Source organism: Protopterus annectens, chromosome 9.part0, assembly GCF_019279795.1.
Source record: "Protopterus annectens isolate FY-2018-M chromosome 9.part0, PAN1.0, whole genome shotgun sequence".
NCBI classification, from domain to species: domain Eukaryota; kingdom Metazoa; phylum Chordata; order Ceratodontiformes; family Protopteridae; genus Protopterus; species Protopterus annectens.
In genome coordinates, this window is record NC_056743.1 from 1,709,991 (window position 1) to 1,736,074 (window position 26,084).

The following is a 26,084-nucleotide window of genomic DNA, read 5'->3' on the forward strand; positions in this document are numbered from 1 at the left end:
ATTCACCGTGGCAACCACAGTCTCACTGTAATACAGATCTAAACAATCACCCTGGGAACCACAGTCTCACTGTAATACAGCATCTAAACATTCACCCTGGGAACCAGTCTCACTGTAATAAGCATCTAAACATTCACCCTGGGAACCAGTCTCACTGTAATACAGATCTAAACATTCACCCTGGGAACCACAGTCTCACTGTAATACAGCATCTGAATATTCACCCTGGGAACCAGTCTCACTGTAATAAGCATCTAAACATTCACCCTGGAAACCACAGTCTCACTGTAATACAGATCTAAACATTAACCCTGGCAACCACAGTCTTGCTGTAATAAGCATCTAAACATTCACCCTGGGAACCACAGTCTCACTGTAATACAGATCTAAACATTCACCCTGGGAACCACAGTCTCACTGTAATACAGCATCTGAACATTCACCCTGGAACCAGTCTCACTGTAATACAGCATCTAAACATTCACCCTGGGAACCACAGTCTCACTGTAATACAGATCTAAACATTCACACTGGGAACCACAGTCTCACTGTAATACAGATCTAAACAATCACCCTGGGAACCACAGTCTCACTGTAATACAGATCTAAACATTCACCCTGGGGACCAGTCTCACTGTAATAAGCATCTAAACATTCACCCTGGGAACCAGTCTCACTGTAATAAGCATCTAAACATTCACCCTGGGAACCAGTCTCACTGTAATACAGCATCTAAACATTCACCCATGGAACCACAGTCTCACTGTAATACAGCATCTAAACAATCACCCTGGGAACCAGTCGCACTGTAATAAGCATCTAAACATTCACCCTGGGAACCAGTCTCACTGTAATACAGATCTAAACATTCACCCTGGGAACCACAGTCTCACTGTAATACAGCATCTGAACATTCACCCTGGGAACCAGTCTCACTGTAATAAGCATCTAAACATTCACCCTGGGAACCACAGTCTCACTGTAATACAGATCTAAACATTCACCCTGGCAACCACAGTCTTGCTGTATCGCATCTAAACATTCACCCTGGGAACCACAGTCTCACTGTAATACAGATCTGAACATTCACCCTGGGAACCACAGTCTCACTGTAATACGGCATCTAAACATTCACTCTGGGAACCACAGTCTCACTGCAATATGGCATCTGAACATTCACCCTGGGAACCACAGTCTCACTGTAATACAGCATCTGAACATTCACCGTGGGAACCACAGTCTCACTGTAATACAGATCTAAACATTCACCCTGGGAACCAGTCTCACTGTAATAAGCATCTAAACATTCACCCTGGGAACCACAGTCTCACTGTAATACAGCATCTAAACAATCACTCTGGGAACCACAGTCTCACTGTAATAAGCATCTAAACATTCACCCTGGGAACCAGTCTCACTGTAATAAGCATCTAAACATTCACCCTGGGAACCACAGTCTCACTGTAATACAGATCTAAACAATCACCCTGGGAACCACAGTCTCACTGTAATACAGATCTAAACAATCACCCTGGGAACCACAGTCTCACTGTAATACAGCAACTAAACATTCACCCTGGGAACCACAGTCTCAATGTAATACGGCATCTAAACATTCACTCGGGGAACCACAGTCTCACTGCAATATGGCATCTGAACATTCACCCTGGGAACCACAGTCTCACTGTAATACAGCATCTAAACAATCACCCTGGTAACCACAGTCTCACTGTAATACAGCATCTAAACAATCACCCTGGGAACCAGTCTCACTGTAATAAGCATCTAAACATTCACCCTGGGAACCACAGTCTCACTGTAATAAGCATCTAAACATTCACCCTGGGAACCACAGTCTCACTGTAATACAGCATCTAAACAATCACCCTGGGAACCAGTCTCACTGTAATACAGATCTAAACAATCACCCTGGGAACCACAGTCTCACTGTAATACAGCATCTAAACATTCACCGTGGCAACCACAGTCTCACTGTAATACAGCATCTAAACATTCACCGTGGCAACCACAGTCTCAATGTAATACAGAATCTAAACATTCACCGTGGCAACCACAGTCTCACTGTAATACAGATCTAAACAATCACCCTGGGAACCACAGTCTCACTGTAATACAGCATCTAAACATTCACCCTGGGAACCAGTCTCACTGTAATAAGCATCTAAACATTCACCCTGGGAACCAGTCTCACTGTAATACAGATCTAAACATTCACCCTGGGAACCACAGTCTCACTGTAATACAGCATCTGAATATTCACCCTGGGAACCAGTCTCACTGTAATAAGCATCTAAACATTCACCCTGGAAACCACAGTCTCACTGTAATACAGATCTAAACATTAACCCTGGCAACCACAGTCTTGCTGTAATAAGCATCTAAACATTCACCCTGGGAACCACAGTCTCACTGTAATACAGATCTAAACATTCACCCTGGGAACCACAGTCTCACTGTAATACAGCATCTGAACATTCACCCTGGAACCAGTCTCACTGTAATACAGCATCTAAACATTCACCCTGGGAACCACAGTCTCACTGTAATACAGATCTAAACATTCACACTGGGAACCACAGTCTCACTGTAATACAGATCTAAACAATCACCCTGGGAACCACAGTCTCACTGTAATACAGATCTAAACATTCACCCTGGGGACCAGTCTCACTGTAATAAGCATCTAAACATTCACCCTGGGAACCAGTCTCACTGTAATAAGCATCTAAACATTCACCCTGGGAACCAGTCTCACTGTAATACAGCATCTAAACATTCACCCATGGAACCACAGTCTCACTGTAATACAGCATCTAAACAATCACCCTGGGAACCAGTCGCACTGTAATAAGCATCTAAACATTCACCCTGGGAACCAGTCTCACTGTAATACAGATCTAAACATTCACCCTGGGAACCACAGTCTCACTGTAATACAGCATCTGAACATTCACCCTGGGAACCAGTCTCACTGTAATAAGCATCTAAACATTCACCCTGGGAACCACAGTCTCACTGTAATACAGATCTAAACATTCACCCTGGCAACCACAGTCTTGCTGTAATACGCATCTAAACATTCACCCTGGGAACCACAGTCTCACTGTAATACAGATCTGAACATTCACCCTGGGAACCACAGTCTCACTGTAATACGGCATCTAAACATTCACTCTGGGAACCACAGTCTCACTGCAATATGGCATCTGAACATTCACCCTGGGAACCACAGTCTCACTGTAATACAGCATCTGAACATTCACCGTGGGAACCACAGTCTCACTGTAATACAGATCTAAACATTCACCCTGGGAACCAGTCTCACTGTAATAAGCATCTAAACATTCACCCTGGGAACCACAGTCTCACTGTAATACAGCATCTAAACAATCACTCTGGGAACCACAGTCTCACTGTAATAAGCATCTAAACATTCACCCTGGGAACCAGTCTCACTGTAATAAGCATCTAAACATTCACCCTGGGAACCACAGTCTCACTGTAATACAGATCTAAACAATCACCCTGGGAACCACAGTCTCACTGTAATACAGATCTAAACAATCACCCTGGGAACCACAGTCTCACTGTAATACAGCAACTAAACATTCACCCTGGGAACCACAGTCTCAATGTAATACGACATCTAAACATTCACTCGGGGAACCACAGTCTCACTGCAATATGGCATCTGAACATTCACCCTGGGAACCACAGTCTCACTGTAATACAGCATCTAAACAATCACCCTGGTAACCACAGTCTCACTGTAATACAGCATCTAAACAATCACCCTGGGAACCAGTCTCACTGTAATAAGCATCTAAACATTCACCCTGGGAACCACAGTCTCACTGTAATAAGCATCTAAACATTCACCCTGGGAACCACAGTCTCACTGTAATACAGCATCTAAACAATCACCCTGGGAACCAGTCTCACTGTAATACAGATCTAAACAATCACCCTGGGAACCACAGTCTCACTGTAATACAGCATCTGAACATTCTCCCTGGCAACCACAGTCTCACTGTAATACAGCATCTAAACATTCACCGTGGGAACCACAGTCTCACAGTAATACAGATCTAAACAATCACCCTGGGAACCACAGTCTCACTGTAATACAGCATCTAAACATTCTCCCTGGCAACCACAGTCTCAATGTAATACAGATCTGAACATTCACCGTGGGAACCACAATCTCACTGTAATACAGCATCTAAACATTCACCCTGGCAACCACAGTCTCACTGTAATACAGCATCTAAACATTCACCCTGGGAACCAGTCTCACTGCAATAAGCATCTAAACATTCACCCTGGGAACCACAGTCTCACTGTAATACAGATCTAAACATTCACCCTGGGAACCACAGTCTCGCTGTAATACAGCATCTAAACATTCACCCTGGGAACCACAGTCTCAATGTAATACGGCATCTAAACATGCACTCGGGGAACCACAGTCTCACTGCAATATGACATCTGAACATTCACCCTGGGAACCAGTCTCACTGTAATAAGCATCTAAACATTCACCCTGGGAACCACAGTCTCACTGTAATACAGATCTAAACAATCACCCTGGGAACCACAGTCTCACTGTAATACAGCATCTAAACATTCACCCTGGGAACCACAGTCTCACTGTAATACAGATCTAAACATTCACTCGGGGAACCACAGTCTCACTGCAATATGGCATCTGAACATTCACAGTGGGAACCACAGTCTCACTGTAATACAGCATCTGAACATTCACCGTGGGAACCACAGTCTCACTGTAATACAGCATCTAAACATGCACCCTGGGAACCAGTCTCACTGTAATAAGCATCTAAACATTCACCCTGGGAACCACAGTCTCACTGTAATACAGCATCTGAACATTCACATTGGGAACCACAGTCTCACTGTAATAAGCATCTAAACATTCACCCTGGGAACCACAGTCTCACTGTAATACAGCATCTAAACATTCACCCTGGGAACCAGTCTCACTGTAATAAGCATCTAAACATTCACCCTGGGAACCACAGTCTCACTGTAATACAGCATCTAAACAATCACCCTGGGAACCAGTCTCACTGTAATAAGCATCTAAACATTCACCCTGGGAACCACAGTCTCACTGTAATACAGATCTAAACATTCACCCTGGGAACCACAGTCTCACTGTAATACAGCATCTAAACAATCACCCTGGGAACCAGTCTCACTGTAATACAGATCTAAACAATCACCCTGGGAACCACAGTCTCACTGTAATACAGCATCTGAACATTCTCCCTGGCAACCACAGTCTCACTGTAATACAGCATCTAAACATTCACCGTGGGAACCACAGTCTCACTGTAATACAGATCTAAACATTCACCCTGGGAACCACAGTCTCACTGTAATACAGATCTAAACATTCACCCTGGGAACCAGTCTCACTGTAATAAGCATCTAAACATTCACCCTGGGAACCACAGTCTCACTGTAATACAGATCTAAACATTCACCCTGGGAACCACAGTCTCACTGTAATACAGCATCTAAACAATCACCCTGGGAACCAGTCTCACTGTAATACAGATCTAAACAATCACCCTGGGAACCACAGTCTCACTGTAATACAGCATCTAAACATTCTCCCTGGCAACCACAGTCTCACTGTAATACAGCATCTAAACATTCACCCTGGGAACCACAGTCTCACTGTAATACAGCATCTAAACATTTACCCTGGGAACCACAGTCTCACTGTAATAAGCATCTAAACATTCACCCTGGGAACCAGTCTCACTGTAATAAGCATCTAAACATTCACCCTGGGAACTACAGTCTCGCTGTAATACAGCATCTAAACATTCACCCTGGGAACCACAGTCTCACTGTAATACAGATCTAAACATTCACCCTGGGAACCAGTCTCACTGTAATACAGATCTGAACATTCACCGTGGGAACCACAGTCTCACTGTAATACAGCATCTAAACATTCACCCTGGCAACCACAGTCTCACTGTAATACAGCATCTAAACATTCACCCTGGGAACCAGTCTCACTGTAATAAGCATCTAAACATTCACCCTGGGAACCACAGTCTCACTGTAATACAGATCTAAACATTCACCCTGGCAACCACAGTCTCGCTGTAATACAGCATCTAAACATTCACCCTGGGAACCACAGTCTCAATGTAATACGGCATCTAAACATTCACCCTGGGAACCACAGTCTCACTGTAATACAGATCTAAACATTCACCCTGGGAACCACAGTCTCGCTGTAATACAGCATCTAAACATTCACCCTGGGAACCACAGTCTCACTGTAATACAGATCTAAACATTCACCCTGGGAACCAGTCTCACTGTAATACAGCATCTAAACCTTCTCCCTGGCAACCACAGTCTCGCTGTAATACAGCATCTAAACATTCACCCTGGGAACCACAGTCTCACTGTAATACAGATCTAAACATTCACCCTGGGAACCAGTCTCACTGTAATACAGCATCTAAACATTCACTCTGGGAACCACAGTCTCACTGTAATACAGCATCTAAACATTCACTCGGGGAACCACAGTCTCACTGTAATACAGCATCTAAACATTCACCCTGGGAACCAGTCTCACTGTAATACAGCATCTAAACATTCACCCTGGGAACCACAGTCTCACTGTAATACAGCATCTAAACATTCACCCTGGGAACCACAGTCTCACTGTAATACAGCATCTAAACATTCACCCTGGGAACCAGTCTCACTGTAATAAGCATCTAAACATTCACCCTGGGAACCACAGTCTCACTGTAATACAGATCTAAACAATCACCCTGGGAACCACAGTCTCACTGTAATACAGCATCTAAACAGTCACCCTGGGAACCAGTCTCACTGTAATAAGCATCTAAACATTCACTCGGGGAACCACAGTCTCACTGTAATACAGCATCTAAACATTCACCCTGGGAACCAGTCTCACTGTAATACAGCATCTAAACATTCACCCTGGGAACCACAGTCTCACTGTAATACAGCATCTAAACATTCACCCTGGGAACCAGTCTCACTGTAATAAGCATCTAAACATTCACACTGGGAACCACAGTCTCACTGTAATACAGATCTAAACAATCACCCTGGCAACCACAGTCTCACTGTAATACGGCATCTGAACATTCACCCTGGGAACCACAGTCTCACTGTAATATGGCATCTAAACATTCACTCGGGGAACCACAGTCTCACTACAATATGGCATCTGAACATTCACAGTGGGAACCACAGTCTCACTGTAATACAGCATCTGAACATTCACCGTGGGAACCACAGTCTCACTGTAATACAGCATCTAAACATTCACCCTGGGAACCAGTCTCACTGTAATAAGCATCTAAACATTCACCCTGGGAACCAGTCTCACTGTAATACAGCATCTAAACATTCACCCTGGGAACCACAGTCTCACTGTAATACAGCATCTAAACATTCACCCTGGGAACCAGTCTCACTGTAATAAGCATCTAAACATTCACCCTGGGAACCACAGTCTCACTGTAATACAGATCTAAACAATCACCCTGGCAACCACAGTCTCACTGTAATACGGCATCTGAACATTCACCCTGGGAACCACAGTCTCACTGTAATATGGCATCTAAACATTCACCCTGGGAACCACAGTCTCACTGTAATACAGCATGTGAACATTCACCGTGGGAACCAGTGTCTCACTGTAATACAGCATCTAAACATTCACCGTGGGAACCACAGTCTCACTGTAATACAGCATCTAAACATTCACCATGGAACCACAGTCTCACTGTAATATGGCATCTAAACATTCACCGTGGGAACCACAGTCTCACTGTAATACAGCATCTAAACATTCATCCTGGGAACCAGTGTCTCACTGCAATACAGCATCTACATATTCACAGGACTGGAAGTTTTGTGATGCCTTTATCTCACTGATGGCCTCCAAAGGGAAATATGTATAGTACATATTAGGGCCAAGAGCTAACCAGGGGCACCTGTATAAGACTGATGCCTTCATTACCTCAACATGATCAGTGGGGGTGTAAATGTCTCACTTGCACAGCCTGCAGAAGTTGTAAGAGCTAGTTTTTGCCCATTTGACTCTTGTGCAAGTGTTTGTAAATCCTCTCGGTTACAGTCGGGGGTTGAGGCCCCTTGGCCAGGAAGGTGTTGTGAATACAAGTTGTCCGTCAAAGCACATTCTTAATAAAAGTCCAAGTAACACACTAACTTAAAGTGAAGACCCAAGGCAAAAAAAAAAAAAAAAATACACCAGAAGTGACAGACTTCTCAGCAGGATATGCTTAGCTGCAGGTAGACTTGCTAGTAACCTTACCCAGACACAAGAACAGTCGCAGAAAGCTCTTCAAATGTACATCACATTAACAGACAAAGTAATATTAAAATCTCAATCTGGTTGCTTCTTTTCAACTCTGCAGTTCTCCCACTCATGGTTGGTAGTGACACCATCTGCTCAACCTACATTAAACAAAGCACCACACACAGTCTGATTTCTCTGACTACTCTGGATGAAGGCAGAGGTCCCCCATTACTGCCAAAACTCCCAAGACTCTGCTCTTAATTAATACGCCATCCAATATACTCAAGCAGGAGTGCAGGGTGCTCAACAAGAGTAGCTATGCATCAGCTCCCCCTTTAGTCCCCAACACATTTACTGCCAGGTAGCTTAGCGTGGGTTCCATTCCCTTATCCCCCGTGCTTCAGCTTCACCTCTCCTTCCCCTTCTCTACCCTCACTGTCTCCCATTTCCCATTACTGTAACACCTCCTCCTCTAATCCTTTCTCAGACATAACCTTCTACCAATCCGTCACTCTTTTACATCCTGTACCATGGGACCACCACTTCCCACTCCATGTTATCAATGGTACATGTATTGAATCTCAGACCATCACCTGCCTGTCCTGTTCACTACCATCCTGCCCAGGTCACTAGCCCTGTGAAGCACTACCCTCACTGCATTTCCCAGCATCCCTTTTACAGGGAGCCCTGACCCTTTGTTAGCGTCCTCTCTCTAACATATTAGCTGCCCTACCACCCCTATATCTTACCCTCTCTGCCTGTTTTCACACATTTCTTTTTTCCTTTCCCTTAACTGTGTCACTATTTAGTACCCTATTGATGTTCCCAACTTCTAACTTAGACCATTTCCCTTCCACCTCCTTTCCTTCTGATTAAGAACACACTATCCCAACATGTTCTCTTACATCCTTCTCCCCTTCCTTTCATCAGCAGCTTAACAGGATTGCTTTTTCTCCACTACCTACCTACTACAGCTGTCCTCTGCTCTCTGACCCACTAGTTGAACCAACAGATTAAATTCCTAGTAATGGACTGATGGCGTTCGGTATGGGCAGCAATTCTGTGAGCCCTACCACACCAGCAAGATCCTGTAGATGGCTACCACCTCTGTAACTTTTCTAGGGCCTCTTTTTGAGATTAATCAAGCAGATCATCTGTATCCACATGGAAAATCTCTCTACATAGCTCTTTCTTTTTGAGCAGCTTAGTACATCTAAACATAGAGATCTTAAAAAGAACATGCAATGATTACAGCACGCATCTGGCTTTGCCATTTCCACAGTCCATCTTTGAGATACATAACCTACATAAGTGCAAAGCTTGTCAGTGGGTAATCCCTGAAGAGAGTCAAAGCTGATTGTAATTAACAAATGAAACAAAAAACAGCAAAATTTTGAATGTGACAGTTCCTTCAACAACATACTTTTACTGGGTGAAACCTACCAAGATGGCAGTTTCTCACAACACAAGATAGGACAAGAAAATGACGGAAAATACCTTTTCGTGTTGTACTTCTTCCATTACCTTCTTCGAGTTTTCAAGGTCTCTTATTAAGGAGTTCTGAAACAAGAAAAGGACATGGTTAGAGTAAAGTCCTTAATGGTACACAGACATTACACCATTTACAATTAATTCCTACCTCCTTTGGCTGCTGCCACAGTGCAGTACAAGCAACTACACTACAGTGTGCCAATGTAGAATAAATACAGCCAAGTACAAACATTCAGTTATGCAAACCTCTTAAGTCTAGGTTAACCAATGGTTGCAACTTGTCCTATTCAGTTTTTCCACATCCTCTCCCGCATCACCTTTCTCAAGCTCTCTTTAAATTATAATATCTTTTGTAAACACTTTCTGGTAACCTACCCTGATTTTCTCCTGCAATCTTTGCATTAATACATTTTCTAAAACCCTGTAATATGACTAATACAGCCACTCTTCCCCTAACTACCTTTATACTGATTACACATTTGTCCCTCTCTTTCATAATCCAATCAAAGTCATATTCAGGCCATACTCTTCGAACATTACTATGCGTCTGCCTCACATTCAGGACACACACTAACACTATTACACAGCTACATCCTATTCAGGCCTTACTCTGTTACAATCGTTGCATGGCTACATCCTATTCAGGGCTTACTCTTCTATCATCAATGAATGGCCGCATCCTATTCAGGAGTTACTCTGTTACCATCACTGCGTGGCAACATCCTACTCAGGGCTTACTCTGTTACCATCACTGCGTGGCTACATCCTATTCAGGTCTCACTTTCCTACCATCGCTGTGTGGCTACATCCCATTCAGGTCTTTACTCTTCTACCATCACTGTGTGGCAAAATCCTATTCAGGCTTTACTCTTGTGCCACCACTGTGTGGCTACATCCTATTTAGGCCTTAGTCTGTTACCAGCCCTGCGTGGCTACATCTTATTCTGGCCTTACTCTGTTACCATCACTGCATGGCTACATCCTATTCAGGCCTTACTCTGTTACCAAAGCTGCGTGGCTACATCCTATTCAGGGCTTACTCTGTTACCATCACTGCATGGTTACATCCTATTCAGGCTTTACTCTATTACCATCACTGCATGGCTACATCCTATTCAGACCTTATTCTGTTACTATCACTCTGTGGCTACATCCTATTTAGGCCTTACTCTCCGTCACTGCACTGCTACATCCTAGTCAGGCCTTACTCTGTTACCATCGTTGCATGGCTACATCCTATTTAGGCCTTACTTTGTTTCCAACACTGTCTGGCTACATCTTACTCAGGCCTTACTCTGTTACCATCACTGCATGGCTACATCCTATTCAGGCCTTACTCTGTTACCATCGTTGCATGGCTACATCCTATTCAGGCCTTTCTCTGCTAAAAAAAAACTGTGTGGCTACATCCCGTTCAGACCTTACTCTTTTGCCATCGCTGTGTGGCTACATACTATTCAGGCCTTTCTCTGGTTACAATCACTGCATGGCTACATCCTATTCAGGGCTTACTCCGTTACCATCACTGTGTGGCTACATCATATTCAAGTCTTGCACGTTGAAGATGTTAGTAAGCCATTAGTAAGTGTTCCACATTTTGCCCATTTGTTCCACATTATGATGACTAGTGTTCCTCATTTTGGAAATAAGAGGTTGAGAACTATGACTATGTAACAGATCCAATTCCCTTTGGAAATGGAATCAGTTATCAAAAATCACCACACCAGTCTCAGCATCATCTGTAAATGAACTGTAGCTAAATATTCCCACACATACTCTGAAAATAAACTGTAAACAAGTGTGGGCAAAAATGGATCCCTAGGACAGCAGAGATGCCATGCTTCTCTGCCTAGACTAAGCAGCTGCTGCCTTCTATCTGATGACAAGAAGTTATGTACTCCCCATAACGTTCGATGTATGTAGTCCATCTCGCCTCACATTCTTACCCGTGGGTTTGGAGCCGAATATCGGCTCCGACTCGGACGATTTTTATTAGCTCAAAGTCTCTCATTGGCTGGGCTAAGAGGGTATCCCATGGTGCACTGCTCCATATCCCCAGATCTAGTTTGCTGCGAAACAACATATGCACTTCATACACACCTCACATCCATATAACCAATAACTAATCAAAGGGACTCTGCAGGTGACAACCTATCCTCCAAATCCTCCAGGCAGGGGGAAGGGTAAGTAAGAATGCGAGGCGAGATGGACTACATAAATCGAACGTTATGGTGAGTACATAACTTCTTTATGTTTGTAATAATGTTCGGCGAGATGGACTACATACATCGAACGTTATGGTGAGTACATAACTTCCTGATGTTATGTAGTCCTATCTCGCCTACATTCTTACCCGTGGGACAGCGTCCCTAGCACCTACATCCTGGGTGGCTCATAGGAAAATACTCCGGAGAACTGTGGAGCCAAAGGAAGACCTGCCCCTGGAGACCAAGTCCAATTTGTAATGAGAAACAAATGTTTGAGGAGAAGCCCAAGTAGCTGCCGCACATATATCATCCATTGACAATCTAGATTGATAGGCTGTGGATGTGGAAAAGTACAGTTTTGTACCTACCATAAATGTAGATGTCCGATAGGTATGCATCTGCAGTCATCACATATGGGTTGTCCTGCCTCAGGCAGCCCTTCGGTCGGCCGGATTCCAAAGTCTGGGTCTGGCCTCGGCTGATGTCGCACTTTCCCCGACGTCAGAGCGCCTGGGGTATAAAAGCATCAGCCGACGCCATCTTCCTCAGTTTTTCTTGCCCCAGATGCCAGGTGCCCTCTAGGAAGGCTAAATTTGGATAAATGCAATAAAATTCCAAACATTTGCAAAAATATATATATATACATGCATATACAAACAAATACACCATAATAGATTCCCCCAGCTAGCTAAAAGAGGGGTAAGCACCCTAGGAATACCACAGAGGGGAAGGAGGTAGGGTAAACCTGACTGCAGATGCATACCTATCGGATATCTACATTTATGGTAGGTACAAAACTGTACTATGTCCTTCAAGGATGCATCTGCAGTCATTACATATGGGTAGAATACCATAGCCAAACTGGGGGTGGAGGTACTAAATGAAGGATGGTGTAGTTAAGATACCCTGCAGGACTGCCGTAGCAAACCCTGCTCTGGATCTGGAGTATAAAGGCAAATTGTAATGCTTGGCAAATGTATGCACGGAGCTCCATGTAGTAGCTTCTAAAATGTCCTTGGTAGCCACCCCTCTTAGGAAGGCTGTGGTGGTGGCTGTGGCTCTCGTGGAATGAGGTCTAATGTTAGCTGGCACAGTCTTTCCACGAAAGGAGTAACAAAAACGAATGCAATTTCCTATCCATTTGGAAATTGTTTGTTTGGAAATTGCTTTTCCTTGTACCCCAGCAGCATATGCTACAAACAACTGGTCAGTCTTTCTGTAACTTTTAGTTCTGTCCAAGTAGTAGCGTAGTTGTCTGTGTATGTCCAGGGTGTGCAGAAGTCTTTCCCCTTTATTTTGTGGCTGTGGGAAGAATGTAGGCAAGTGAATAGCTTGGTTCAAAGATACCCTGGATACCACCTTTGGCATGAATGTAGGATTGGTCCTCAAAGAAACTGTCCTGATGAAAGATAAGGAATGGCTGCACCGCCATTAAAGCTTGTAGCTCAGATACTCTTCTTGCTGAGGTTATGGCCAGAAGGAAGGCAGTTTTCCAAGACAAAAACTGTACATCTGCCGATGCTGCTGGTTCGAAGGGAGGAAGTGTTAGTTTTTCCAACACGAAATTCAGGTCCCAAGTAGGTATAGGTGGTTTCCTTGGAGGATTAATGTTTTTGATTCCTTTTAGAAACTGTCTTAGTAGAGGGTGAGAGAAGACAGGTGGATTTAGATTGTATTCTGCTGAGATTGCTGAGGCATGTATCTTGATGGAAGAGTAAGACAGGCCACTGTGGGACAATTCTGCCAAGTATTCCAATATATATGCCATATTCATCACAGTCACATCTAGGCCCTTTGCTGTGTTCCAGGTGTGAAATCTTTTCCATTTTGCTGTGTATGCCTTCCTTGTGGAAGGTCGGCGAGCTTCCATAATAATATCCTTTACTCTCTGGGATAGGTTATCCTGAGTGGGAGTCATGGTATTCTCCAGGCAGTTAGCTGCAAGGTTTTCAGGTTGGAGTGTAGAGTCCTGAAATTGTGCTGCGTCAGTAGAAGTGGCCATAAGGGGAGAGGCCATGGTTTCGTCTGTGACAAGCTCTAACAGTGGGTACTAGTGCTGTCTTGGCCAGTTTGGGGCTATCAGGATTACTCTGGGCTGCTCTGTCCTGATCTTCAGTAGGACCTTGGTCATTAGTGGAAGTGGTGGGAAAGCATACACTGTTAGAGCTTTCCAGCTGAAAGAGAGAGCGTCCACTTTCCAAGCTTGTGGGTGGTGTGTCCTTGAGCAGAATTTCTTCAGTTGATGATTTAGGGGGGAAGCAAACATGTCTATTTCCGGCCTTCCCCATGATTGTGTGATTTGCAAGAAGATGTCTGGGTGCAGCATCCATTCGTGTGCATCCATGGTAGTTCTGCTTAAGCTGTCTGCCAGTGTATTGTCTTTCCCTGGCACGAACTGGGACTGTAGCTGTATGTTGAGTTTCAATGCCAGTTCCCATAGGTTCATCGTCAGTCTGCACAGAGGGTAGGAATGGGTGCCTCCTTGCTTGTTTATGTACCACATAACTGTGGTGTTGTCTGTCCTTATGAGCAGGTGGCCTTGGTGAAGGAAAGGTTTGAAGGCCTCGATTGCGTGCATCACAGCCAGCAATTCCTTTTGGTTTATGTGCATGTGCAGCTCTCTTTGCGACCATAGCCCTTGTATACATCTGTCCTCCATGTGTGCTCCCCAACCTTGGTCTGAAGCGTCCGTGGTGATGGTTTGGTTGGCTCTTGGCTTGCTGAAAGGCAGCCCGCTGTTCGACTGGCAGGCTTGAGCCCACCACTGGAATTCCTTTTGAAGGCAAGGAATGAGTGGGATCAGAGCTTCTAAGCTGTGACTGTGCTGAGTCCATAAACTTCTTAGGTACCATTGTAATTTCCTCATATGCAGCCTTGCTTGTGGAATCAGAAGAATGCAAGATGCCATGTAACCCAGGGCCTGAAGGATTTTCCTTGCAGTCATCTGAGTTTGTCTTGTAAGATTCTGAAAGTAAACTGGTAGCTGTTCTTGTTTTTCTTCTGTGAGAAAAGCCATCTGGGTGGTTGTGTCTAGATCCGCACCCAGGAATGTTATTCTTTGGGATGGAACCAGTCTTGATTTGTGGATGTTGACTGTATATCCCAAGGCCTGTAAGAGGTGAATGGCATAGTCCAAGTCCTTTAACAAAGTTTGCTTGCTGTCCGCTTGTATTAGGCAGTCGTCCAGATAAGGGTAGATTTGAATCCCCTGAAGTCTGCAGTGTGCAATTACTGATGCCAGGCATTTCGTGAATACTCTGGGCGCAGTAGATAAGCCAAAGGGCAATGCTGAGAATTGATAAATGCTCTGACCCTGCAAGAAATCTGAGGTGTCTTCTGCAGCTTTGTCGAATAGGGACATGCAGGTATGCCTCCTTGAGGTCTAGAGTCACCAGCCAAGACCCCTTGCCCAGCATGGGAAGGAGTTGCTGTAGAGTCAGCATTTTGAATTTTGGCACAATGAGGTAATGATTCAGTGCGGACAAGTCGAGAATAGGCCTCCATTGATTTTCTTTTCTTGGAACAAGGAATAATCTTGAGTAAAATCCCTGGCCTTGTTCTGAAAGAGGTACCTTTTCTATGGCTTTCATTTGCAGTAAGTTGGTAATTTGCTTCAAAGCCTCTGCCCTCTGATTTGGTGGCAGGTTTGGCATGCCTTTTCTTTTTGGCAAAGAGTGGAAATGGAACCTGTATCCTTTGTCTATTATTTGTAGTGTCCATGTGTCCCCTGTAATGCTGTGCCAATTTTTTGAGAATAAAGAAAGTTTTCCGCCCAAAGGTGCTTCTAATTGAGCCCTGGTCGGCGGAGTCAAAATAAAGTCATTGAGTCTGTCCTGGTGTAGCAGTTGTAGTTCCTGCACTACCTCTCTGGTTGGAAGGCTGCCACTGATGGCCTCTGTAGGAGCCTCTAGCTTGCCCTCTACCTCTGGCACGTCTATTCCTGCCTCTTTGAGATCTGTCTGAGTCCGGAAAGGACCAATTCTTAGTAGGCCAATGTCTGCTGAATCTCGGTGGTTGGACTTGCAGAAAGTCCTTAACTGTTTGCACAGATTTTGCCTTTTCTTCAAATTTCTTTAAAACCTCTTGAGCCGTGGAACCAAATAATTTTTGCTTTTCCATAGGAGCATCCAAAAGCTTAGCTTTAACATGGTCTGGCAGAGATTGTTCCTTCAGCCAGGCATGCCTACGTATAACTGCATCTGTCATAGCTGATCTACATGAAGCTTCCAATGCATCATAACCACACTGCAAGAAATGGTTACTGACCTGCTGGGAATTATGCACCAGATCCTGAAGGGATTTACGATGAAGGGGTTCAGAAGAGGACAGTTTCTTATGCAATTCATCTAGTAAATACTCTTGATACTGTATCATATGGAATTGACAGTTTAATGACCTCATGGAAAGAGTTGCAGAAGTATACACTTTCTTACCCCATCTCTCTAATGCTCTGGACTCCCTTTCAGGGGGTAGAGGATTTTTAGCAGTGGCAGCTGCAACCCCTTTAGGGCCCTGGGAAATAGTTTCTGGGTCAGCAGAGTGGGCCTTGTACAGGTGAAAATGAGAGTCCGGGACCCTGTAGTACCTATCAGGTTTGGCAGGAGCCGGAGGGAGAGAGTCAGGGGCAGTACAAGCATCTGAGTAAACATCATCAATTACATTGAAAACAGGAGGTATAGCTAAGGGCCTGTGCTGAGGTAAATGTAAAAAGGTCCTTAATTTCTTTCTGGAATCAGAGAATTCCTGACCCTGCCATTGAAAGTGTTCTCTCATAGTGTGTAATGTTTCTCCAAATGAAAACTCTTCAGGAGGGGAGGCCGAGGGAATAGATTCTTCAGCATCAGAATCCTCGTAGGCCGAATAAGCCTCCTCCTGGTGGTCTGACAGAGCAGAGCCATCCATGGACTCATCTGAGGACTGTGGATCAGAGGGCTCAACCCTGGGCCTTTTGTCTGGAGGAGGTTGAGAGCCCCTGTCCGGATGAGGTTGGGAGCCCCTAATTAATGAAAGCAGATCCTCTGCTAGGGTAAGAATCTGAGAGCTAGAAGAAGGTCTCTGAGAGGTAACTCTGGGAGGCAAAGCCTTAGAAAGTTTAGCAGCCTTAGCCCTAGAGAAAGCCTTAATGGACATGGAAGCAGGGGGTCTGGCTGCACCACGTGCAGGAGTAGACATCTAAAGTAATGGTGTCGGAAGGTTCCTGGACACTGGTATCAGTAGGTAATTCAATGACCGACTCGGCCGGGGCCTCCAGGGCCGAGGTAGTCGGTTGTGCGGTTTCGGTAGTAGGAAGTACCAAGGACTCAGTTTCAGCCGAAACCGAGACACTCGCGGTAGGCCTGAACGAGGTTTCAGCCGAAACCGCGGCCCGCGTGTGTCGGTCCTTGTCCTTCCGTTTTTTGACTAAATGCGAAGTCAGAGTCTCCGACGGCATTATATAAGCAAAACTAGCCCCAAAAACCTCCTCTGCAAACTCCGACTGATGTCGGAGAGTTCGTCGGTTGAAGGAAGCACAGGCTGAACAGGCCGAGACGTCGTGGTCTGGGCCTAGGCAGGGGAGGCAGTAAGAGTGGAAATCCTTATGAGGTATTTGTTTCCCACAGGTTAAACAATTAACTTTATCTGACATCGGCTGAGGCAAGAAAGAGTCCCCAACGGGGTACTTAGCTTTTTCGAAGTCTTCGGTAGCTAAATCACAGGAGCTGACCGACCGGCACTTGCGAACTGCTTCTGCTTCGGGCACCACGCGGCAAGAAAGACTGAGGAAGATGGCGTCGGCTGATGCTTTTATACCCCAGGCGCTCTGACGTCGGGTAAAATGCGACATCAGCCGAGGCCAGACCCAGACTTTGGAATCCGGCCGACCGAAGGGCTGCCTGAGGCAGGACAACCCATATGTGATGACTGCAGATGCATCCTTGAAGGACATCAGCCCGCGTAGAATGAGCCTTGGTTGGGAATGGCAAATTTTTACCTCCTGCCTGATAGATGAAAGAGATACAACTGGCTATCCATCTAGACAGCGTAACCTTGGATACCAGAGAACCCAATCGGTTTTCCGCAAAGGAGACAAACAGTTGGTCAGACTTCCGGATATCTTTTGTCCGGTGTAGATAGAAGCGTAACTGTCTATGTACATCCAATTGGTGAAATCTAAATTCTGCCTTGTTAGAGAAATGTACCTCCCTGGACTACATGAAGAGAGACATGGAAGAGCTCTCGGATCATGTGGCCCAGGCAGGTATGACCCTAGCCCTGAGTAGCATCCTGCCTTCGCCCAGAATGATACCACAATATAAGGATAAAATGATTGACTTCAACAATTGGCTAAGCTTATGGTGTCATTCAAAGGGGATCCAGTATCTGTCTGCCTGGGATGACATGATTGACAGACAATGATGCTTTGCCAGAGATGGTCTGCACCTGTCGCCCCTGGGATTCAGGTTACTGGCTAAGGCTCTTGCCACCCCTATAGTGCCTTTTTAGGCAAACTTCAAAGGACAAAACCACCACCGTAACAAGTACAAGCATGCAAAATCTGAAGGTAATGCTACTCAATGCTAGAAGTCTAAACCTCAAAATGCACTCTCTCGAGGCACTCCTAAAAATGGAGAACATCGATATCTGTGCAGTAACTGAGACCTGGTTCAAGGCTCCAGAGAGCACCCCTGTAATACCAGGCTACAACTCTTACCACACTTTTCGGACACCAAACCAGGACCGAACACTAAAGGTGGAGGAGTGTCAATATTCACCAAGGATATTCACTCCACCAGGCTAGTTGGCCAACACAATGTGTCTGAAATTCTCCAAGTGCAACTAACACTAGGTAAGACTGCAATCCAAATTGTAGCTTGCTACAGATCCCCCACCATACCCCAAGATTCTCACTACACCTTTCTAAACATACTGGAAAATATTAAGATAGAACCAAACACCCTAATACTGGGTGATTTTAACTACACTGTCATTAACTGGGAAAACTACTCATGTCCCAACACCTTTGTGCAACGGTTCTTGGAATTCATAAATTCCAACGCCCTGGATCAACTAATCCATATTCCCACCAGGGGCTCCAATATCCTAGACCTGGTCATTACCAACATGGGAAACCAATGCTCCATACCTATGGTCACCCCCTCGTTAGTCAGGTCTGACCATAAGCTAATCACCCTTAACATCCACATCCCACCCCCACCCCCAGTAAAGAAACCACCATAAAAAACTTCTCCAAAGCCAACTTCATGCTACTCAAGTCAGAAGTGACAAACTTCATGACACCCATGCAGACGGGAACTGAAAGTTCAACTGTTGAATCCTACACTAAGGCACTGTACGAGCACATCCACTCATGCATGAATCGTGCCATCCCAAATAGAACCAAAATGCTCTCATCCAAAAAAAGGAAGCCAATCTGGTGGTCCCCTGCCATAAACAAACTTTACAACAAAAGGAAGAAACTTTTGCAGAAAAGAGGAAAATCCCAGGATGCAAAAAACTCCCTTACTAGCCTCAGTAAGAAACTGAGATGCCTCATAAAATCCTCCAAAGCTAGTTACGAAAATAAAATTGCCAAAGATTCCAAAGACAACCACAAAGCATTCTATAACTATGTCAAGAATCTAAATGGCAATGCTCAGATCTGCTAAAACAGCATGACATGATGACATGATGAGCTAAAACAGAATGGCATTAAATATACTGATCCGAAGGATATTGCCAATATCCTGGCAGATCGATTCAGTGCCAACTTCACCCTCTCTCACCCTCTAAATGGCCCATCTCAATACTGGAAGATTGCCAAATTCCAGTAATAACGGCCACACAGGTACAAAACGCACTCTCTAAAGCCAAGAATTCAGCATCCATGGGACCAGATGACATCCCGGGCTGTGTACTACATGAACTACAATATGAACTGGCACCTCACCTAAGTGTCATGTTTAATCATAGCCTCACCTCAGGTTTCGTGCCCACTGAGTGGCGCAGAGCTACAGTTATCCAAATCCACAAGGGGGGATCCACCTTGGATCCCGGAAACTACCGTCCCATCAGTCTGACAAGCCTCATCTGCAAGGCCATGGAGCGTATTATCATGGAACTTATAAACAAAGACATTGGCAACCTTCAAACACTGGACCCCACCCAGTTTGGGTTTGTGAAGGGCCGATCTTGTCTCCTGAACCGGATTGACTTCTTTGAATCAGTGTCCAGAGCCATGGACAAGGGTAAGGTGGTCCACACAGCCTATCTAGACCTTGCCAAGGCCTTTGACACCATCCCCCACTCTGGAATCATAGATAAACTTACTAAGTTGGGCATTAATCCCTGTGTCACCCAATGGGTTGCTAAATGGCTTACTGATAGAACTCACACTGTAAAAGTAGCCGACTCCAAATCCAGCTCCAGGCAAGCGACAAGTGGAGTACCTCAGGGTTCAGTCCTGGGGCCGCTCTTGTTTGGCATCTACTTCTCTGAAGTACAGGTCAACACTAAGGGACTCTGGCTAACTATGTTTGCAGATGACTGCAAACTGGGAGCCATCATTGAATCCCCAAATGATGTGGATACTCTACAAAAGGGCCTTACAGAAACAGATGCTTGGTGCCGGAGCCATGGGCTCAAGCTCAATGCCAAGAAATGTATTGTTATCCCCGTTGGGAAAAAAACATGTATCCATGAATTACCATATAGGTGGCAGTACACTAAACACAGAAAGTGTGATAAGACAGTGGTCTCACCTTCGATAACCACATCGCCACAACAGTCAGGAAACCCTTCTATGTGGCACACATCATCACGAAGGGCTTTTCATCCAGAAAAAAGGAGGTCATTGTCCCACTGTACTAATCCCTCATTAGACCTACCTCTCAAGACATCTGCAACAACTGGAAAGGCCTCAAATACCTCACTAAAAGAATCACAGGCCTAAAGCAGATGCCCTACGCTGACCGCCTTAAAAAACTCCAGCTATACTCCGTCGCAAATTGTCTACTCAGAGGCGATCTCTACTTAGCATACAAGGCCATGTCAAACCCAGAGCTGTTGGACATGCTACACTTAAAGAAATCCCAATCCCTCAGAGCTACACGCTCCAGGGATCTAAACCTTGTCATCACAACAAACAAAACATGCTGGAGGGATAGGTTCCTGACCCAGACACTCCCCAGACTCTGGAATAGATTGCCCATACATGTCAAGCAGAGTGCTTCTTTGGACCTCTTCAAGAGGAACCTTGACGATTGGATGGGAGAAAGGAAATGCACCCCAGGGATCACGTCAGTCGCCCTGCTAGACAGGGGTCCAGGAAAGTAAATAATGTGGGAAGAAATAGCCAGGGAATTGTTATGGCTAGGCTTGTATAGGCCCTAGGGCTGATAGCCTAGTACCAACCTATGAACCTAAGAACACCGGCAGCTCAATGAACTGATTCATGTTAGACACGGAAGCCACTTTAGGAAGGAACGACAGATTTGGTCTAAGAGAGACCCTATCTTTGTGGAAGATCAAATATGGGGGTTTGATGGAGAGGGCTTGAATTTCTGAGACCCGCCTCGCTGAAGTGCTTGCTATTAAGAATGCTGTTTTCCATGTTAAGAATTTTAATTCACAGGTCGCTGCAGGTTCAAGTGGTGGTAGAGTAAGAGTAAGGGCTTGTAGAACAAAACTGAGATCCCAGGGCATGACGGGTTCGGACACTGGGGGACGAAGTGGTAGAGTAAGAGTAAGGGCTTGTAGAACAAAACTGAGATCCCAGGGCATGACGGGTTCGGACACTGGGGGACGAAGTGGTAGAGTAAGAGTAAGGGCTTGTAGAACAAAACTAAGATCCCAGGGCATGACGGGTTCGGACACTGGGGGACGAAGTGGTAGAGTAAGAGTAAGGGCTTGTAGAACAAAACTGAGATCCCAGGGCATGACGGGTTCGGACACTGGGGGACGAAGTGGTAGAGTAAGAGTAAGGGCTTGTAGAACAAAACTAAGATCCCAGGGCATGACGGGTTCGGACACTGGGGGACAAAGTGGTAGAGTAAGAGTAAGGGCTTGTAGAACAAAACTGAGATCCCAGGGCATGACGGGTTCGGACACTGGGGGACGAAGTGGTAGAGTAAGATTAAGGGCTTGTAGAACAAGACTGAGATCCCAGGGCATGACGGGTTCGAACACTGGGGGACGAAGTGGTAGAGTAAGAGTAAGGGCTTGTAGAACAAAACTGAGATCCCAGGGCATGACGGGTTCGGACACTGGGGGACGAAGTGGTAGAGTAAGAGTAAGGGCTTGTAGAACAAAACTGAGATCCCACGGCATGACGGGTTCGGACACTGGGGGATGAAGTGGTAGAGTAAGAGTAAGGGCTTGTAGAACAAAACTGAGATCCCTGGGCATGACGGGTTCGGACACTGGGGGACGAAGTGGTAGAGTAAGAGTAAGGGCTTGTAGAACAAAACTAAGATCCCAGGGCATGACGGGTTCGGACACTGGGGGACGAAGTGGTAGAGTAAGAGTAAGGGCTTGTAGAACAAAACTAAGATCCCAGGGCATGACGGGTTCGGACACTGGGGGATGAAGTGGTAGAGTAAGAGCAAGGGCTTGTAGAACAAGATTGAGATCCCAGGGCATGACGGGTTCGGACACTGGGGGACGAAGTGGTAGAGTAAGAGTAAGGGCTTGTAGAACAAAACTGAGATCCCGGGGCATGACGGGTTCGGACACTGGGGGACGATGTGGTAGAGTAAGAGTAAGGGCTTGAAGAACAAAACTGAGATCCCAGGGCATGACGGGTTCGGACACTGGGGGACGAAGCAACAGGGTACCTTTAAGGAATGCTTTGCATAGTTTGTGTGCCATGAGACTAGGGTCATTCGCTACGTGGAAATTAGATATCGCCGCCAGCTGAACTTTGATGGTGGCTGATACGGACCCCTGATAGAACAACGTAGACAAGAACTCCAGAACTGAATCTACTGGAGCTGTGTAAGGATCAATACCTCTAGTATGAGCCCAGATGGAGAACCTTTTCCATTTGCTAGAGTAAATCTTTCTAGTGGATGGCTTATGTGGGGACGATAATATATGGACCACTTCTGGTGAAAAGTTATGACGTCTGACTAGCGATGGAAGTGGAGTAGCCAGGCTGTCAACTGGAGTGTCCTCAGAGAGGGGTGGAACCCTCCCGACATGTGTGTCAGTAAATCTGGTAGAGAGTCCAGAATCCAAGGAGTGTCCACAATGTATGGTTGAAGAAAGGGGAACCATACTTGACGAGGCCAGTGTGGGACAATCAGAATCATTCTGCTTCCCAAGGATTGCACTTTCTGACTCACCCTTGGGAGAAGGGGAAACAGAGGGAAAGCATAAAGCAGACTGGAGGGCCAATCGTGAACCAGAGCGTCCCTGGGTGATTCCCCCTGTGGGGTGATCAGCATGAAGTAGTTGCTGCATTTCGCATTGAGAGGGCTAGCAAAAAGGTCGCAGCAAGGCTGACCCCATCTGCTGAAGATTCGCTCTGCAACCAGGCGATTCAGTGACCAGTCTTAAGGCATAAGAATTGCTCTGCTTAGCCTGTCCGCTATTACATTGGACTTCCCCGGAATGTGCGTTGCCACCAGAAACCGTTGGGAAGTTATTGCCCAACGCCACACTCGCATAGCCTCTCTGCATAGGGGTAAGACCGGGTTCCCCCTTGCTTGCTGAGATACCACACTACTGACATGTTGTCTGAGTGTATCGCAATAGCTCCTAGAGGAAGAACTTCCTGAAGTGCCTGCAACGCAAGAAGCACTGCTCTCATCTCCAGGACGTTTATATGCAAATGTATCTCATGTTCTTGCCACGTGCCTTGGACTGTCCTGCCGAGATAATGCCCCCCCCCACCCCATCTGGGAGGCGTCTGTGGTCACAGTGGCAACAGGGACGGGAGGAACGAAGGGCTTTCCTCTGTTCAAATTGCTGGTGCACAACCACCAACGGAGGTCCTGCTTGCACCTGTCTGTGATTAAGATGGGATGAGATAGGGGGAGTCTTTGGAGAGACCATTGGACAAAGAGGAGCCATTGAAGAAGTCTCATGTGTAATCTCGCTAGAGAGACCAACATGACAGTTGCCGTCATGGTCCCTAGGAGTTGTAGAACCAGTCTTGCCTTTGCTTGTCTCAGGGGCATCAGCATATGTATTTGTCGTTGCAATACCGTGACCCTTTCTTGTGGTAAGAATGTTCACATTTGAATGGTGTCCAGCTCTGCTCCTATAAAGGTGACATTCTGTGAGGGCAATAAGGCAGATTTTTCCCAGTTTATTGTTATGCCCAATTGGTGACATAGACTGATGGTAGCGTCCCTGGCCTGAGCTAGTTGATGCCTGGTGGGGGCGGTAAGAAGCCAGTCGTCCAGGTATGGAAACACCTGGAATCCGTGATGTCTTAAGTGAGCCGTCACCACTACCTTACATTTGGTGAACACCCTGGGGGCTATGGTGAGACCAAAGGGCAGGGCTCAAAACTGGAAGTGACTGGCTACCAGCGGGAAGCGTAGGTGACTCCTGGATGCTTTGTCCATTTTGACATGGTAATAAGCATCCTTGAGATCGATGGAGCACATCCATACTTCCTCTCCCAACAATGGGAAAATCGATTGTAGTGTGACCATACGGAACTTGGACTTGTGTACGTAATTGTTGAGTTGACTGAGATCTAGTATGGGTCTCAGGTCCCCTGTTCTTTTCGGCACCAAAAAGGATCTTGAGTAAGTCCCTAATCCAATTTGGTCTGAGGGGACTGGTTGGATGGCCCCTTTTTCTAGCAGCTGAGAGACCTCTGAGGCTGCTTGATCCCTTTGACTGGGTGGAACGTCTGGGATTTTTCTTACTGGCGGGGGTACTGAAAAGAATGGGATGAGGTAACCTCTGGAAATTATCCTTAATACCCATCGGTCCTGGGTGATGCTCTCCCAGGCTTCCAGATATAAGAATATTCGACCCCCAACTGGCTCCGGATAAGCGCAGCCGGGCACACCCTCAGGAATGAGAGTATGGAGAGCCACGGAAGGAGTTGCGGTCTCCGGAATTGCGGGGGCCCCCTCTGCCTCTGGGGTGACATCTCCCTAAGTAACCCCCCCACCCCTGCCTCTGGAGGGGGGGTTCACCTTGTGCGGCAGGAAAAAACCTCTGTAATTTCTTGAACCATATCTCTCCCCCCCCACCGCTGGGCCTTGGGATAAGGCCTAGAAGGAAGGGAAAAACGGACCCCTACAGCAGACAGGGTCTCTCCCTCTTGCTTACACCTGGTGAGGGAGTCTTTCACTTTGGTCCCAAACAAGGAGGAACCATCAGTGAAGGAAGACTTGAAGGCCTCCGCTAAGTGACACAAGAGCAGCCAGGCTTGCCTTCTAAGGGCGACCCCTGAGCTCGCTGCCCTACTCACTCCCTCAGCCGCATACGTGATGAGCCGCATGAATGAGTTAGCTATGGAGTTGAGGGTAGAAACTTGTGTGTTAACTGTCTGAGCCACCGCCTCAGGTATGTTACCCACAAGAGTGCCTCCCAATTCTTTGAGGAGATCTCTAAGTGAGACAAATAATTCAGCGACCATAAGGTGAAGGTTGCTGAAGAAAGGGTACGCTTCCCGTACCAGTCCATGGTCCTAGACTCCTTGTTAGGAGGATGGACCGCTGAGGAAGACTCTGCAACTTCCTTCTGGGTGGCTGCCGCCACCACCATGGCATCTACTGGGACTCCTATTGACAGAAACTCTTTTCCCTGGGGTGTGGACAGGAATTTGTTGGGACTCCTGGGCATGGGCTCCACAGAATTAGGGTTTTCCCACACTCTTTAACAAATGAGGTCAAGAAGTTCATCGAAGGGTGGAGACACCCAGGAGGCGGAAGGTTGAGCGCCAAAAGCCTTAAGGAATACGGACTCCTCCTCGGAAGGAGTTTTGGAAGGCCAGCCTCCTCTGTTTCAGTATCTCCAGGATAACGGAGAAGGAAACATCATCAGAGGAAAACTTGGGGGAC

The 26,084-nt window shown here is 46.0% G+C and overlaps 1 protein-coding gene across 1 annotated transcript in view; it reads right to left on the reverse strand.

Moving 5' to 3' along the window:
- The window catches only part of PPFIA1 (PTPRF interacting protein alpha 1), a 2,891,353-nt gene that overhangs the window by 1,465,422 nt on the left and 1,399,847 nt on the right, over positions 1 to 26,084 (reverse strand). The window contains exon 13 of the mRNA XM_044082514.1: positions 9,878 to 9,940. Within this exon, the coding sequence (XP_043938449.1) occupies positions 9,878 to 9,940 (63 nt within the window). The remainder of the gene's footprint in view (positions 1 to 9,877; positions 9,941 to 26,084) is intronic.